The following is a 17,593-nucleotide window of genomic DNA, read 5'->3' as shown; positions in this document are numbered from 1 at the left end:
CCTTGTGTTCCCAGAGAGACAAACTCTGCTGTGGTAGGGGGGCCAGCCACCCTAGGGAAGCAGGTGCAGGATGATCAGGAGGAATCCACTGTAGGGCCCTGGCTGACTGTGATGATGTTCTGAGGCTGCGGGGCTGCCCTGAGAGAAGGGGTCTGCTGGGAGATGAAGACCCTGGCGGGGGGAGGGGAGGTGTGGCAGAGGGCGGTCTGTGACCGTCAACACCTGTCTGCTCTATGGTGTCACCTGTGACGGTGCTGTCACACTCCCTTGTGGCCGATTTCCAGCCACTGCTGTGACATCTCTTTAACACGAGAGATTTAACTCTAGGTCTGCCACATTTGATTATTTTTTAAATTTTTTTTAAAGATTTATTCATTTTACTACAAAGTCAGATATACAGAGAGGAGAGACAGAGAGGAAGATCCTCCATCCAATGTTTCACTCCCCAAGTGAGCCACAACGGCCGGTGCGCGCTGATCCGAAGCCGGGAACCAGGAACCTCCCCCGGGTCTCCCACGCGGGTTCAGGGTACCAAAGCCTTAGGCCGTCCTCGACTGCTTTCCCAGGCCACAAGCAGGGAGCTGGATGGGAAGTAGAGCTGCCGGGATCAGAACCGGCGCCCATATGGGATCCCGGCACGTTCAAGGCGAGGACTTTTAGCCGTTAGGCCACGCCGCCGGGCCCCACATTTGATTTTTAATGGTGGCTTCATTCACTCAAAACTGGCGTGTGAGATCCTAGGAAACACAGCCATTGTGGGCAGCCATGCCCCACTGGAGCCGGGAGACAGAAGGGCCATAGCCAGGTGGGGAGGGCCGGGGTTGCTTGCTGGCCACTTTGATCTTTGCAAACATGGGGAGGGACTGGAGGACCCCTGCTATGGGACACCCCCCCCCCCCCGCTGTATGCCAACCAGGATCTTCTCCCCTCCTAGGGAGCTCCAGGACGGATGGGAGCCCAAGGAGAGCCAGGACTGGCTGGTTATGACGTAAGCAGACATCAAGCGCCCTGCATGAGCCTGGGGCTCATGGGTAGGCTGGGCAGGGGTAGGGCAGATGGCAAACCTGCCACCCAAGGCCTCCGCCACACTTCCGACCAGTGGTGGAGGTGTCCACAGCCTAAACCTGGGAGATCCCGACTGTTCTCCCCATCCCAGACTAGCCCATTTCCATCCAAGCTGGCACCTGCTCACGGGTGGCTATGCAAAACCCAGGTCACACTTCTGGGGACACCAGGGCTTAGAGACAGCCACATAGCCAGCTTGGGCAGAGTCGGGGCCCAGCGGCACAGCCAGGGTTCCTTTCCTTCCCCCCTTCTGAGTCCTCACTCTCCCCGCTCCACATGCCCACCTCTGTATTTTTTGTCTGCAGGGACACAAAGGCACTGTGGGACCCCTTGGACCCCCTGGACCCAAAGGCGAAAAGGTGGGTGTGCCTGATCTCAGGTAGGACCATGGCCAACCTGAGTCCAAGGATGGCCCAAGAGCAACACGGGATTCACGTAGAGACTCCAGCCAACACTGTGGCTGGCCAGGAGGGAGCCCCAAAGCCAGCGTCACTGCCATCATGCCTGGAAGGTCAGGGCCAGCAGGTCCAGGCTCAGCACTGGATCAGGTGTCATCTCAGAGCCTAGGAGTAGCCATAATCCCTGCCCCCACAGGACCTGGGGCCACACAAGGGACGTGGACTCATGTGATAAGTCCCAGAGTACAAGCTGTCCCTGTGAGGCATGGCGTGGGAATGAGGTCGGGTGACCACAGCAGGGACGGGTCTAGGTGGCCAGTGGGAAAGTGCGTGGTTACAGCCAAGCAGGGACCACAGTGGCAGAGTGGCAGGTATCTCTACTCCGACTTGCAGCTCCACATCAGGCAGTCACTGCTGCAAGGAAGCTGGCTGAGTGGAACACCTGCTCCATGTGCAGGGACGGGGGATGTGGAGACCAGCAGGTGCCAGCAGGCTCCCATCCCATGTAGCACAGCACAGTCAGAGGAGCCCACATGTCAAGTCCCTCCTGCCTGCCTCGGTTTGGCCAGAACCATTGCTAGCTGCTGGCCTCTGCCTCCAAGAGCCCTCTTTTCCTTGGCCGCATCAGCTCCCCACGGTCTCTATCCTGGGGGTCCTGCTGCTGAGGCTGGCTTAGGAATGGTGACCGGGGGCACAAAGCAAAGAGGAGCCAGTGTGCCCCCAAGGCTTCCACTTTGGGCTGTCTGAGAACAACCCAGCGCAGAACCTGCCCTAACCTGCTGAGGTCCACTGCAGTTCCCCCGGGCTCCTGAGGTCATCTCTTAAACGCCCTAGGATGTGGGACTATATGGGATCTCACTTCCCTGACAGCCAGGTGCAGGCTACCGCTGCTGAGGCGTTGTCGGCTCATTCCTCTGACTGTGCAGCTTGATGTGTTCTGGCTGCTTATCCAGGGGCTGGGCAGGGGCCCCCCAGAGGCACGGCAGTCCTGAGTAAGTTTCAGGCAGTGTGTACTCTGTGGAATGCATAGTTGCAGGGTTTGGTGGTAGCGGGGACCCTGCAGCATGTGCTCACACAGACCACAGTGACTAGGACAGACCTGGGCACTGTTTCCCTCTGGGCATGGTCACTGTTGGACACGTGCTTACATGGCTGTGACCGTGACACAAGAGTCTCAGCCACAGCCCTGAATGGCTGTGAGAAGGGAGAGAGCAGGTAGAGACCTAGGATTCCTCCCTGAATCTGTACCAGGGCTATGGGCAGTCTGGTGTCTCTGATACCCAGGCATAAAGTCAAGGACAGTAGCGGGTAGTGGTCGGGGCGCACAACTGTGTCAGCTATGAGATTGTGCCTGAGAGAAGTCTCAGGAGCTGCTTGGCACCCAGAACACGCTAGGGCAGCACTGAACCCATCCCCAAAGCTCACTCCCCAGTCCTGCCACCTCCTGCTGCCTGCCACTATGGGGGTTCCAACACGGGTCACCACCAGAGTGGGTGGGGAGAAGCCAGAATCCCTGTTCTCCCAGCCTTTCCCTGGGTACAGCTGCTCCCAGGCCTCCGGCCAGGCCCCGCCTACCTCCAGCCTCAGTCGCTGCAGCCACAGAGGCCAAGGGCCAAGTCACGTGGCCGCTGGCTCCCAGGATCGCCCCTGGCCAAGTTTGCGGTCTTGTTCCCGAGAGGGTTTCCGGCTCCTGTTTCTCCAGCGGCCCCTCCTGTCCCTGCACATGCCCTGACATCAGCCTCTGTGCTGTCTTGAGCTGGAGCGCCCCACACACCTGCGATGGCTCCTGCTCACAGTCTGCTTGCAGCTGGCAGCTGCCATCCAGGGCTTCAGGGTGGTGTCCTCCCCTCCACACTGCCCCTGCCCCGGCTTCTCTCTGGTCACAGCCGTGTGGCTTACGGTCGCCGCTGGGATCAGCAGCAACAGCAGCGCTCATGGCCATGGGCTGAGCTCTGTGCAGGCACTGTGAAGCCCTACATCCTTTTTGCCCGCAGGAGGCAGTTACGTGCAGAACCCTGCGGTGGCCTTCTCTGTGGCCCCAAGCCAGCGGGAGAGGGTTCTTTGTCTAGATTCTCCTGGCCACGCTCAGACAAACAGGCCGTTCTTGAGGCTGAATAGCTCTGAGCCAGTCACACCCTCATCTGGGCCTCAGCGGCCTTGTCTGTGAAGTGGGGCTGTCAGCACCTGCTTTGCAGCAGGATCGGGAGGCTCTGGGGAGCCTGCCTGTGCCCAGCCCTGGCAGTGGACCTGTGGCTGCAGCCACTGCTAGTGTGGCTGGGCACCATTCAGGGACTTGTGCGTCACTTCTGGGGATGCCCACCACTTGCCCAGGGGCCTCATCTACTGCTCTCCACCTCCACTTTCCAGGATGAGGAAGGTTAGCTCAGAGGCAGGAGGAACTTGCTGGAACATGGCCCTGATACCCTTAGCTCAGCTCCCTGACCCCAGGAAGGTCCCAGGCAGGTGGCAGCAAGGAGGATTCTGTTCTGGGTGCCGACTCCCAGTTCCTTGCCTCCGGGGCCCAGCTCAGATCCACCTACCCCTTTGCTGTCTGACATCAGTATCTCCGGGTGTTGCTCTGCCCAGGCTGGGCTCACCTGTGCCCAAGGCCCCGGGCCTGGCATCTCCACATTCTGCGGTCCTAAAGCTGGTTATGTGTCTACAGGGCGAGCAGGGCGAAGATGGCCAGGCTGAAGGGCCCCCAGGGCCGCCTGGAGATCGGGTAAGCCCCCTGGCTTGCCCCCTGTTGGAGAGGGAAGAGGGGAGGCTGGGCACCAGCCGGGTGTGGTGGGGTGTGACCAGCAATGTCCCCTCCATCAAGGAGTCCCAATTTTGTTGTCCTTGTCATCTAGGGCCCTGTGGGTGACCGAGGAGACCGCGGGGAGCCTGGGGACCCTGGATACCCTGTAAGTACTAGAGCAGGGGGCCCCCTGCTGGTGGGTGTGGGAGTTTGGTTGAGGAGAGCTTCAGTTGACACAAGCCCTCCTGTCCAGTTCCGCGCCCCGGCCAGAGGCACAAGCCCCCCTTGGTCTACCAGGGCCTCTCTTCACACCCAGGGAAACACAGACGACACAGCAGGGCTGGCCACAGCTTGCATAGGCTGCCCATTGCCCACCATGCTGTACAACCCCACCCCCACCCCCACCTCCATCCAGGCTGCCTGGGGTTGGAGTCACCATCTTACCCTCTTTTGATCATGAGGAAGCCCCAGTGACACACAACTTGCTGGGCCCCAGCCTTGGCCCTCACCTGCTCCAAGATGGGTGCTCACCAGTCTCTCCTTGGCTTCCAGGGGCAGGAGGGCGTGCCAGGCCTGCGAGGGAAGCTGGGCCAGCAGGGACAACCCGTGAGTGGTGCTGCTTGTCTGCTCCCCGCCCAGGGTCGGGGACACCGGGGATCGAGGAGCTGGGCCCTGAGAAGTTTACAGGCGGGGCTGGGACAGCCCCCAAAGCTTGCACCCCAAAACCCCTCCCCGCCCTCCCCCTCCAGGCGGAGACTGGCTGCCCGCCCCTGGGAGAGAATCCTGGGGCTGCTTTGCGTCATCTCACCTTGGTTTGCAGGGGCATCCGGGACCCCGGGGACGGCCGGGACTCAAAGGATCGAAAGGTGAAGAGGTGAGAGGTTTGCATGTTCACTTTAGAGAAACTGAGCTGCAGCTGCCTGGGGCAGGGAGGCAGGAGCAGGCCTAGGAGCGGACTGAAGCCATTTCATTCCCTTTAAGCAGTCAGCCTTTAAGGCCAGCTTACAGGGCTCTGATCTGAGGTCAGCCTCACCTAGGACCAGAGACCCCCCACCCGCCAGCTAACAGCCCAGGCCAGGCCCCCTGGGGCACACATAGGGAGGGGACCAGGGCCAGTGCAAGGGTGGGACATCTGTCTTTGGGAGAAGGGATTTCCTGCCTCAGATTGGTGCCCCTGGGCCTTCCTCTAAGAGGCTTGGCCAGAGCTGCCACTGCTGTAGTGCCCTCCCCTGGCTCCAGCCTGTCCTGTCCGCCCACACCCCAGGGACCTTACACTCCTGAGAACAAGTTAGGCCAGCCCTCCAGGAATGGTCAGAGTCTGTGTGTTGGAGGGGGTGGTTTGGGGAGATTTGTGGGTTATCCTATGCCCAGAGTTGCTCAGCTACAGCATTGCAGACCCCAGGGCCTGTGTGTATGGCCGCCTTGTGGTATCAGACACCCAGAAGGCCACAGATTCCTCTCAGTGCCCTTCTTCCAGAGCTCCTGGGGGTCGACACCACCTCCAGGCAGGCCTCTGTCACTCAGCCCTTGCTTTTTCAGGGACCAAAGGGAAAGCCAGGCAAGGCTGGGACACCGGGCTGGAGGGGGGTCCAGGTGAGTGCTCCGTGGCTGCCACCGCTGTCCCTCCAGCCACTTGCTCCTCTGCAGGAACCCTCACCAATGTCTTCTGTGCTCATAGGGCCTGCAGGGCCCGCCAGGGCCCAGGGGCGTAGTGGGGAGACAGGGCCCCGAGGGCGTTGCTGGACCAGATGGGCTTCCTGGCAGGGACGGTCGAGCTGGACAGCAGGTGAGCAGAGCTAAGGGAGAAGGTCTCCCTTGGAGAGCAGGTGTGTGTTGTGGAGCTCCTCGGGCCATGGGCCAGAGAAGCCAGGGCTGGAGCAGGACCATCAAAGCCAGAAGTTCCCAGGGAGGCACGGTGGCTGCATCCCCTGGGGACTGGGAGTGTGGCCCCTCATGCCCAGCGGGGTCTGCTCATCTACTGAATGTGTAGGGTTCTTGGTTTAGGATGCTCCCTGGTCCCTAATCATGACACCTCCTGCTACACCCGGCTCCCTCCCACCTCCACCCCCATCCCAGCCATGCTGTCCTGCCTCTGTGACTTTCTAAACATGGAACACCACCCTTGCCTGCTTGCTTTCCAGGGCGAGCAGGGGAAGGATGGGGACCCAGGCCTCATGGGCCCTGCGGGGAAGAGAGGAAATCCAGGCGTGGCAGGCTTGCCAGGAGCACAGGGACCCCCCGGATTCAAGGTCAGACCCCTCCCTCCCCCACTTCCGCCTTGGCACTGGCTGCAGTCATATGGATTCTTCAGGCAGGCTTGTCGCAGAACCTTGGGCAGTGGAACCCATGTCCTGGAGCTCTCTCGAGTTCCCTGCCCCAAGGTCACGGCTGGTCCAGCGTGGCTACAGCCAGCTGGGTTGTCTGCGTGCGCCCTCTGGTGGCTCTTCATGAAACAGCAGGTGTTCCTGCCCACGGGCTTCTCCTCCAAGGAGCCTTTGGGAACCCTCTGGTGCTAGCAGGAGCCAGAACCCAGGGCCAGACACTAAAGGGGAGGCCGAGAGAAAGGGCCCTCGCTGAGCTTGCAGTGTGGTTGGCCACAGGAGCCGCAGACTGCAGCACTGGGAGGCTTACGATGGGAGGTGCATGACGGGCTGTGGATAGCTGGTACGGGGGAGGGCAGAGAAAGCTGGGCAAGTTTTGCTCTCTCCCAAGGCCCCAGTCTGTTACCTACACCATCCTGAGACCCAAAGAGACCCTTGGGATCACCCTCTTCCTCCCAGTTCTCCCCACCCCCCAACCATTTCTCCTGACTGACTGACAATGGTGATGTTTCTTTAAGGGTGAAAGCGGGTTGCCTGGGCAGCTGGGACCCCCTGGCAAGCGAGGCACAGAGGGCGGAACAGGACTTCCTGGGAGCCAGGGGGAGCCTGGCTCTAAAGGCCAGCCGGTGAGTGTGTGCACCCTGACATGTGTATGCCACTGTGTGCTACCCACACATGCACACACACACATCCACACACCCAGGTTGCACTCATGTGCAGCACACACAGACTCACATGAATGCACACATGTCCATCTGCGTGCACCGCCCACGTGCACACACAGTTACAGGAATGCACACATTTTGTGGTGTGCACAACCAGACCACAGAAACTGCCTCCATCGGGGGCAGTGCAGCATGGTCTCAGTGCTACAGGCCATCCTGGCCCTGGGCACCCCAGCCTTGTGGACTCCTGGCACAGTGCTCCAACTCTCCCGGGACCTGGAAAGGGGATAAGGGGAACAGAATGCACACGGGGATGGTAGGAAGCAAGCAGCCCGTCCTCACACACCCCCAGTTAGAAGCAGGTTTAAATTTCATTAACTGCAAGGAACATCTGCTCCAAGACTCCGTATTGTTACATCAGCTTTTGCCTCAGATTGGTCTGAGGATTCAACCTGATTGCCATTGAAACCTCTTCGGGCTTCTCTTATGGGGGATGACAAGTTCATTCTCAAGCTCAGGACGCTTCATTTTCATGATATTGCTGTAAATATCCTAATAGATCAGAGAACAGGCTAGGGGCCCCAGAATACACTATCCACATATGGACAACTGACCTTGAACCAAGGCAATTCAGTGAAGACGAAATTGTGTTTTCCGACAAGGTGCTAGACCAGTGGACACCTCCTACCAGGTACAAACATCAACACAGGCTTTAGTTGTAAGACCTAAAATGACACTGGTAGAAATCTTTAAGACCTTGAATTAAACAGATGCTTTTGCATATGATAGCAAAAATCAGGGTCCTTAAAAGAAAAACTGATAAATTGTGCTTCATCATATCTCCAAGAAAGGGTTTTTAATCCAGGATATATCAAGAGTTATTAAAACTCAATATTAAGAAAATGAGCAAGGGGCCAGCTTCATCGCTTACCTGGATAATCCTCAGCCAGCAAGTGCCTGCATTTCATGTACACGCCGGTTCGTGTTCTGGCTGTTCCACTTCCTTCCAGCTGTGTTTGCAGCCTGGGAAAGCAGTCGAGGACGGCCTAAAGTCTTAGGACCCTGCACCCACGTGGCAGACCCGGAAGAAGCTCCCAGCTCCTGCCTTCGGGTCAGCTCAGCTCTGCTGTGGCTCACTTCTTTTGGGAGTGAAAAAAAAAGCTTTCTCTGTCTCTTCGTCTCCCTTTCCAATAAAAACAAATAAATCTTTAAAAATGAGCAGTCCAGTTAAAAAAAAAAAGTGGGTCAGAGAGTTGAATAGATCCCTTAGAGAAGATACACAGATAGCACAGGAGGCCCCAAGAAGAAACTTCAGGTCATTGGCCACTGCCCCGTGCTCAGCATACCGCTCTAGGATGCTCCCACGCTCCTATTAGAATAGTGACCAAGGATGATATGGCGGTTGATCATACAAAATGTTGGCAAAGGTGTGAAGTGTCTGGAATTTTCATACTAGCTTGAAAAGTTCAACAGATGTCCACCCTAACATCCAGCCATTTTGTGCCCCCCCCCAAGACAAATGAGCACATTTGTCCACACTCGGGCTCATCAGGCCAATCTTCCACCTGCAGTCAGACTCCTTGTGGGCACTGGTTTTGGTCCCGGCTGCTCCATGTGCAACCCAGCTCCCTGTCTATGGACTGGGAAAGCAGTGGAGGGTGGTTCAAGTTTTTGGCTCCTGTACCTGTGTGGGAGGAAACTCCTGGCTCTTAACTTCGGATCAGCCCAGCTCCATCCATGTGTAGTAGCTCCACGTGGGGGGAAAGGCATGTATCCATCAAGGCAGACATATCCACAAGTTGTGGTACGTCCTACGATGCAATTCTCAACAATAAGATCCGCTATAGGTGCTCCTTGGCTGAGCAGAGCCTACCTGCCAAGGAGGCTGTTGTAAGTTAAAGATACCATTACTGCCCCTGGCCGTCATAGCAGCACCATGCATGGTCAGTCCACAGGGGATCACTTGTCCCCATGACAACACACCTTACTGTGAGCCCAGGCTCACTGCTGCCACACAGCATCTGGAAAGAGTGTCCTGATGCTGCTGGCGTGGGGCGAGATAAGATACAGAATCAAGTTTCTAAGCAATGCATGCAGCTTGAGCGCCATGATCAGGTGATCGGTCAGAAGTTGAACTATCCAAGGTCGGGAGCCATCTGTGTTTATCCTGGGCATTAATACAGACAATTCTCAAAATTATCAGTAAGGGGAAGTGATTTGTCGCAGGTGTCACCATATATGATCAGGAAATTCCAACCCAAGTCTTTCTGCGGATGCCAAGTCCCCTGGCCCTCCCCGCTGGCCCTGTCATGCCTGCCCCCTTTGGAGATAGGGGCCCGGGTCACGGAGGCCCCTGGGCTGAGTCGCATGTACTGCACGACATGGGGTCCATGGGGACCTGAGGTGTGGTCCTGCTGTCGGAGTGTCCATTTCCTCTTCTGAGAGCAGCGGCCTTATTGCCTTGTCGTCCACCTGGGCTGATGGAGCACGCATGGGCAGTGGTGTACCAGGCACGCAGCACCTCTTAACTAACGGGGTTGTCTATGGAGACTCCCTCCTTATGGAGCCTGGGGGAATGTGGGAGGAGTCTTTGTTCTCGTCCCTGAATCTGAGGGTCCCAAGCTGCTGGGTGCTGGTGATCTTCCTCCCGACACAGGGCAGCCCAGGATGCCAGGCCCATGGGCCCCGGTAGAGCTCCTGGGGGACAGCCAGGCACCCACTTCCTGCTGCCCCTCGTCTCACCTCTTCTGTTCTCCCCATAGGGTGACACTGGCGAGATGGGCTTCCCGGGAATGGCTGGCCTCTTTGGGCCCAAGGTATGGTCCCCACTCCTCACTGTTCCTGGGCAGGGGAGGGGTGAAGGTCCCATCCATCCACCCAGTCATTAGTTCATTTATTCATTTAACAATCTCTGCCCGGGCTGAAAGTCAGTTGGACTCAAGCAAGAACATCTCGCCTTCTCTCACCCCCAGTCTTATTCCAAGAGCCCTGAGCTCCAAGCCCAGTTCTAAAATGTACTTTCTTGGTGCCTCAGGCAAGTCAATTGGTGCCTCTGGGTTTTGGCTGATGCATCTGGGAAATAGGAAAGCATATAGTTGAGGATTGTAGCAAAGCAACCAATGGATCAGTGTACCACGCAGCTCCAGGCTGGCACCTGCTAAATACCTGTGGGTGTTTTTTGGGTCTGGGGGGCCTGCCATGGGACCCGGGGCCATAGGAGCTGCTGCTGGACCTTTGCCTGGTGCCTGCTGTGGACACATAGCCTATTTCCTCTGCATCCTGCAGGGTCCCCCTGGAGACATCGGCTTCAAAGGCATCCAGGGCCCACGGGGGCCTCCTGGCTTGATGGTAAGCCCCTCCGCATCCCAGCAGCCCAAGCACCTGTCCTCCTATTTCTCCTGTCCCTTCCCTCTGTGCTCCCCGCTGCTCCCCAGGCTTCCTCCCCACGCCCACCTTCGCTGAGCTGTTGCCACTGGTTGTAGCATCCTTCCTTCCGTCCTTCCCGTTGGGTACCTGGGATAAGGAAGGATGTCAAGTCTCTGGTTCCTCTCCTCCAGGGCAAGGAAGGCATCATCGGGCCCCTCGGGATCCTGGGACCCTCCGGGCTTCCGGTACGTTGAGGGACCAGAGCATGACCACTGCTCGCTCCCCTTCTTCCTGGATGCACATGGTCTCTGTGAGCCAGTCTGTGCCTCAGTTTCCCCACATGGGGCACTGCGCTTCCTCTCTGATCCCTGTCTCCTGGGCTGTGGTTCGTTGCAGGGTCCAAAGGGGGACAAAGGCAGCCGGGGAGACTTGGTGAGTGGATGGGCCAGGGGTCGGGGGCCGTGCTGCTGCCAGGGGCTGGGCAAAGGGGCCTCCCTGGCATAGGGCCGCAGCTCAGCCCAGCTGCCTAACCCTCTCTTTCTGCTTCTGTCTCCCTGCAGGGACTGCAAGGTCCGAGGGTGAGTGGGCTGGGTGTGAGGGTTGGGGGTGGTGTGGAGGGCAGCACCCTGGGGTCTCGTCCTTGTGACTGCTGATGTCCTTGGGCACCTTCTCTTGCTCTGGGCTCCATCCAGTCCATCTGTACCCAAGTGTGTCAGGGGCACCTGGTCCCCAGGGAGGGGCGGGGGATGGGGTGGGGAGAGGCTGGAGGGATGGCAGGTCGCTTTTCTTTTTCTCCCACAGGGTCCTCCTGGCCCAAGAGGGCGACCTGGACCACCGGTAGGTAACTCAGTACTCAGTTCATCTTGGGCTCCCGGAAGCAGGAGGTGGGGTTCCTTTGAGTGACACCCAAGGCTTTGTATGTAGACAAACAAGCCAGACTGTAGGAACCCATGCAGTTCTTGTACCCCACAACTTCTAGGTGCATGTAGAGCAGCCCTGAGGTGGGGGCGGGATGGCCAGTCTTTCGGGAGAACAGAGACCAGCTTGTCCCCGACAGCCTGCCAGCACCCTGGCATCCGGTCCCCCAGACCGCACCCACTGCTGACCCCACGGTCCTCTTTTCTAGGGTCCTCCAGGGAGTCCAATCCAGTCTGTAAGTTGGCATTCCCTTTGGCCTCCCAGGGGTGAGACCCAGGGGAGAGGAAGGAGGGCGAGAGAGGCAGCTGACTCATGCATGTCCACTGAGCGGGGCTGGGGCCATGCCATGTCATGTTCTCATTTTTTAACTGCATGCAAGAGGGACCCAGAACGCTGCTAAAGAGCGCATGTGACTGGAAAGCACTCCGAGTGGACCTTGCAGTCATGCCGAGCTGCACTTGAGTCCTGAAGGCACTGGGGAGCTATAGAAGTGCCTGGCGGGAGGGAGGGAGTGGCCAGAGGGTTGTGGGCTCTGTCTGCCAAGAGAGAAAAAGAATTCTGAGCTGGGCTCGTCATTCAGGCGTTGTCCCACCGGGACAGGGGGAGTGGGAGAGTTCATGCTTGGACCCCTAGACTCTGTGGGAGGTGCCGGATGCCCACCCTGTTTTATTTCCGGCACAGCAGCAAGATGACCTCGGGGCAGCTTTCCAGACGTGGATGGACACGAGTGGAATGCTTAGAGCCGAGGTACCTGCCTCAGGCGCTCTATCCACATGGGGTTCCTCCTGGGGCAACAAGTCGGGGTGTGCGTGGGGTCATTGCTCATTGGTAGGCACTGAGTGTTCTTGGGCCCTGGCCTTGAAGACGCCTTCCTGGGACTCAGAAGAGACAGCTGGGACAGCAGGCCCTGGGACACCCTGGACCTCTTTCTAAAGGCCCCTTGGGGGTCTTGGCAACCTTGCTGGCCGGAGTCGGGAAGAGGGGCTTCCCACGCTTTGCTGCAGGAGCCAGGGGCTCCTGCAATGCCCGCTTAGCCTCTGGCCCGGATCCAGCTCCCTCAGAGAGACCATGTCGCTAGCTGCCGGGGCAGCCTTGCCTCCTTCCTGTGATGGGGAGCTCACTCCCTGTTGTGCTGCCCTGCTACAAGCATGTCTGCTGGCGCTCCTCCTTGCTGGCAGGGCCTGAGGGCTGGGGTGGCGGACCCTTGGGCTGGACCAGGCCAGGACAATAATGCCTACCTGGTCTCCTATGATAGAGTTATAGCTCCTCGGACCGCCTGGTGCTGGATCAGGGAGGGCAGATCTTCAAAACTTTACACTACCTCAGCAACCTCATCCAGAGCATTAAGACGCCCCTGGGCACCAAGGAGAATCCCGCCCGGGTCTGCCGGGACCTCATGGACTGTGAGCACAAGATGGCAGATGGTACGCAGGCCTGGCAGGACTGTGGGGGAGAACATTCTGGAAGGAGCCGGAGGCTAAAAGTGGGAAGAAAGAAGTTGGGTTCTTAGCCCTGCCCTCAGGGTTGCACCCAGCAGTTACCCCACCACTCATGGCTGGGCCCTGTCTAGCTGAGCTGTGGGCACAGTGTGGGAAACAACCTCTTAGCCCACAGACTGCCCCCCATCCCACTGTGGGCACAACTCCCTCTGGGGCAAGGGAAAGAGCATTGGCACAGCGATCCCCCAGACCTGTCACAGGCTCTCAGCTGCCAGCTGACCAACTGTGGCCACTGAGGCCCCGAGTTGGCCCATGGCTCTCTGGGAGGCCTGATGAAGAGGCTGAAGTGCCTAGCTCATGGGATGTAAGCCCTGGAACCCATTTTCCCAGGACCCTCTCCAGTAACAGCATAGCCCTCAGTTGTGCCACCCACTGCAGGGACTGTACCTCCTGGGAACCCTGTCCATCAGGGGCCCAACAGGGCCTGGGCTCTTCCCCACACCCCTCCATCACCCCTCGCACCTGACCTGCAGGTACCTACTGGGTGGACCCAAACCTTGGCTGCTCCTCTGACACCATTGAAGTCTCCTGCAATTTCACTCATGGAGGACAGACGTGCCTGAAGCCCATCACGGCCTCCAAGGTATCCCCTGCCCCAGTGGCATCCCAGGCTGGCCCTCTGGGTTTGCTGAGTTCTATTCTAAGCACTGGCCTGGCCTGCTGCCTAGCTTTAGGAAAGCCCTTGCTTCCGAGGTTTGGAGTGTCGTGTAGAGACAAAGTGAAACACTCGCCTCTGTGGCTTCTGCTCCTCTAAGCGATTTTGACCCTGATGAGTCTTAAGATAGCAGCTGCTTGGGCCTCCTGTCTAGAGCGGAGCCACTGGCCATGCATGCTGAGACCCAGGCACAGCCCATGTGAACCCAGCCCCAATGAGGCAAGTACGGCACAGGATTGCAGGTGAATGTGTGTAACTGTTGCTCTGCACCTGTTTGCCTCGTATGCCTGTCTATGCTGAGCACTTGAAGTGATGCAGACTAATCCATCAACAAACCGAGGTGGGCAGCAGCAGGGGCAAGAGCCTGGGGATGGGCTGTGACTGCCTCCTGCCCAGAGTACCACTTTGCTTGCTGGGATCCCTGAGCGTCCACAGCCTGGGAGTGTCACTCATGCCGGGTGAAGCTGCTTTGGTCACAAGGGAGGTGGGAATCCCAGATGTGCCTTTCCCTCAGCCCCAGCTGCCTTCCTGGAAGCTCTTGGAGCTACCTGGTGTTGCCCAAACCAGCTCTGGAGCCTGAGATTCCCTGGGCCACGCAGTCACCAGCTGGTCAGCGAGTCTTTGCTGGGTCACTCCCATGTGCCAGGCAGGGAGGTCAAACTTGCTATTGCCTCTATAGCCAGAGCTTATGCGCCAGCAGACACGCAGTGACCTCTGCAGGCCCAGGTCCCTGTGGTTCACAGATTAGGTAAGGTGCAGCTGGCACGGGGATTGACAAATGCCACTGCCCTTCTGACCCATTTTGCCACCTGCTCAGGCAGGGAGAGGCATGATGTGGGCAAGAAACCGCTGTTCCCTGTGGATTATTCTCTCCTTAGGGATCTTGAGGCTTAACAACGCTGCACAAAATGCAATCTGCTCGCTTGCTCTCTCTCTCTCTCTCTCTCTCTCTCTCTCTCTCTCCCCCCCCCCCCTGGATCTCAGAGCAGCCCCAGAGACCACCTGTAGAATTTGGGGGAGGGGGTGGAGCAGATGACTTCAGGACGCTCTGGATGTGCAATCGACAGAACTGTGCTTGCTGTGCAGCCAAGGGCTGTGGCACCTGCTCATGTGGGGACATCAGCTTCCTGGTCTCTAAAGAAGTCAGAGCTTACCTGGTCCTTTTCCCACCCCAAGGGGACCTCTGAGATCTGCAGGCAGCCTCCATGTCCCCATCCCCGGCTGTGTCTGCTCCACAGGTCGAGTTTGCTGTCAGCCGGGTCCAGATGAATTTTCTGCACCTACTCAGCTCTGAGGTCACACAGCATATCACCATCCACTGCTTGAACTTGACGGTGTGGCAGGAGGGCACCGGGCAGATCCCAGCCAAGCAGGCGGTGCGCTTCCGGGCCTGGAATGGACAGATCTTTGAGGCTGGGGGTCCTTTCAGGCCAGAGGTGTCTGTGGATGGCTGCAAGGTAACCACCTGTTAGGAGGAGGGCAAGGGCTGTTTGTGCCATAAGATTCTGCCTAAGCCTTTGATACTGCCTTAATAGGACACTCAGCTTCATCTTCATCTCATACTTATTATTTTATTTTAGAGATTGATTTATTTAAAAGGCAAAGTTACAGAAAGAAGGAGAAACAGAGACCTTGTATCCACTGATTCACTCCTCAAATGGCCACAATGGCCAGGGCTGTGCCAGATTAAAGTCAGGAGCCAGGCACTCCATCCAGGTCTCCCTCTTTAGTGCAGGGACCTCAACACTTGGGCCATCATGTGCTGCTTTTCCCAGGCACACTAGCAGGGAGCTGAAATGGAAGTGGAGCAGCACCCTTATGAGATGCTGATGTCTCCGACTATGGTCTTAACCACTTCAGGCTGCCCTTGCCCCCAAAGTCCCTGTCCATGAAACCAGCAATTCTAGTTGCAGAAATTCCTCTCGGGTAACCACCACTCTGTGTATGCGTAAAGGTTCAGCTACTGTGACTTGGGAGCAGTAAATAAGGCAGGAGAGAGTTGGGGCAGATGCCAGGGCGGGCCATGAGACCACAGCTGACATGCTCACTTTCTCTTCCACCTGCAGGTCCAGGATGGGCGCTGGCACCGGACGCTCTTCACCTTCCGCACCCAGGACCCCCAGCAGCTGCCCATCGTGGGTGTGGACAATCTCCCGCCTGCCTCATCAGGGAAGCAGTACCGCCTCGAAGTGGGACCCGCGTGCTTCCTCTGACCTCCGGGCTCCTCTAGGCCTCGTAGAAGAGGGACGAGGAGCAGGGAGTAAGAGGAGGGTCCCCAGGGGCAGATGACTGCAGGAGAGGCAGCCCCTGTTCTAGCATCCTGGGGCAGGCCCCAGCTGTGTTCGTACTGCCCAGTAGAAGTGGGGAGCAGGGGACAGGCTGTCCTTGGGAACAGCCCAGCCCATCTTAGCCCCAAAGACCAACCAAAGAGCTAGCCCAAGCCCACTGGGCCGGCACCCCAGCTCTGTCTCCTGGTAGCCTGTCCCCCAGCTCTGCTACCAGCCCCTTCCCACCCCAGATTCCTGCCCAAAGAGCCCCACGTTGACGCCAACAGGAGGGAACGGGGCGTCTCGTCGGCTGGTCCCCGCCAGGGAACTTTCGATGTGCAATATTACAAAGGAGACATGAAAAAAAAAGGAGGAAAGGAAAGAAAGATGTCTATATAGATTATTTAAACACAAAGCAGGAAGTGCGTTACTGTGGTCTTCACCTGGGAAAGGTGTAGGCTGAGGGAGAGCATTGAGGGTGGGCAGGGGCGCGGCCCCAGGGCTGGGGGTTCCCGTCTGCTACCTCCCACCGTGAGCTCACTGGTGCTCCCGAGTGGCACTCGGAGTGTATGTGACTTTTTTTTTTTTTAAAGAAAACCTTATTTAAGATTCTGAAGGTGCTACCGTCTTCACCACAGACTTCGAAGGACCGTTCTGATGTGAGGCATCATCCCACATCTCCTTCTGTCCTCCAAATGACCACATTTGGGGGTCTTTCTGTTTTTTCCTAGCATCACCCTTCATGCTTGTCAGGTAATCTGTTAAGGAGGAAAAAGAAAAAAAAAAAAAAAGACCAAAAAAAAAAAAAACCCCCACCACAAAATCTCTACTAGAAACCAGAAGTAGAGATTCCTTTTTTAACTTATGGACTTGGGAATGTCTGTTCTTTCACGTGTTTTGGCTTGGCCTTGTGGCCGGAAAGGACAAGGTGCACAGGTCTTGGGGGAAGGCATGGCCTTGAAATCAGGTCAGGGCTCTCCGTGACCCTTCTGAAGCTACCTAATGTCTTGTCGCCAGGTGCTCTGCCGCAGGAGCGCATTCCTTCCGGAGTCGGTGGTCATGCAGGCCGTGTCACCATCACTCCTGTAGAAATGCATCGTCATTAGCACCGGGTGTGCGTTTAGGCTAAAAAGTGATCACCATGGCGGTCCTTGTGTCCCGCGTGAAAGTGACATCCGGTGTCACCCAGATTCTGCCCTGCCCAGGAACCAGTCAGCTCCTGAATTGAATTTTGAGGTTATTTTAATAATGGGATTTTTTTTTTTTATGGAAAGGGGGAGATTGATGTGAAAGTCTCTGTCGTGTACTTCTCAAGTCGTGTCTTTTGGGGACTTGGATCTGGTTTTCATTATTTAATACCTCATTCTGGCCCGCTTTCCTCCTGGACCCCTTCCTGTGTCCTGCATACCTGCTCTCTGACCCTGGACTGTCCCCAGGGAAGCGGCTTTTTGCAGCAGCTAGGGCCTCATCTCAGCGCTGCCGTCGCCACCGCCCATCCCATGCTGCCTGCCGCCACCCGGCCTCTGTCTCAGGCTCCGGAGTTTCTGCTATCCTGGTCTTCTGTCTCTTGTCTACGTGTCATTGTGATAACCCTGCAGTAGGTTCCAATTCTCCTTTCCCTTCTGGATTTTAAATAAATATTTAAAACTGAGGCAATGGAACGCCATGTCTGGAGCTGTGTGCTGCTTGGCAGGTGCTT

At 57.5% G+C, this 17,593-nt stretch overlaps 1 protein-coding gene across 1 annotated transcript in view; it reads left to right on the top strand.

The window, feature by feature from the left end:
* COL27A1 (collagen type XXVII alpha 1 chain) overlaps positions 1-16,775 on the top strand; it is a 115,970-nt gene extending 99,195 nt beyond the window's left edge. The window contains exons 40-61 of the mRNA XM_004594944.2: positions 935-988; positions 1,371-1,424; positions 4,129-4,185; positions 4,316-4,369; positions 4,756-4,809; positions 5,024-5,077; positions 5,743-5,796; positions 5,882-5,989; positions 6,345-6,452; positions 7,043-7,150; positions 9,952-10,005; positions 10,475-10,537; positions 10,747-10,800; positions 10,952-10,987; positions 11,116-11,133; positions 11,357-11,392; positions 11,682-11,708; positions 12,155-12,220; positions 12,729-12,897; positions 13,446-13,555; positions 14,866-15,084; positions 15,694-16,775. Coding sequence (XP_004595001.2) covers positions 935-988; positions 1,371-1,424; positions 4,129-4,185; positions 4,316-4,369; positions 4,756-4,809; positions 5,024-5,077; positions 5,743-5,796; positions 5,882-5,989; positions 6,345-6,452; positions 7,043-7,150; positions 9,952-10,005; positions 10,475-10,537; positions 10,747-10,800; positions 10,952-10,987; positions 11,116-11,133; positions 11,357-11,392; positions 11,682-11,708; positions 12,155-12,220; positions 12,729-12,897; positions 13,446-13,555; positions 14,866-15,084; positions 15,694-15,840 — 1,704 coding nt within the window. The 3' untranslated portion in view covers positions 15,841-16,775. The remainder of the gene's footprint in view (positions 1-934; positions 989-1,370; positions 1,425-4,128; positions 4,186-4,315; positions 4,370-4,755; positions 4,810-5,023; positions 5,078-5,742; positions 5,797-5,881; positions 5,990-6,344; positions 6,453-7,042; positions 7,151-9,951; positions 10,006-10,474; positions 10,538-10,746; positions 10,801-10,951; positions 10,988-11,115; positions 11,134-11,356; positions 11,393-11,681; positions 11,709-12,154; positions 12,221-12,728; positions 12,898-13,445; positions 13,556-14,865; positions 15,085-15,693) is intronic.
* The last annotated feature ends 818 nt before the right edge of the window (positions 16,776-17,593 follow it).

Source organism: Ochotona princeps, chromosome 14 (genome assembly GCF_030435755.1).
Source record: "Ochotona princeps isolate mOchPri1 chromosome 14, mOchPri1.hap1, whole genome shotgun sequence".
Taxonomy (NCBI): domain Eukaryota; kingdom Metazoa; phylum Chordata; class Mammalia; order Lagomorpha; family Ochotonidae; genus Ochotona; species Ochotona princeps.
Note: the sequence above shows the minus strand (reverse complement) of the source record. Positions and strands in the feature narration are given on the sequence as shown.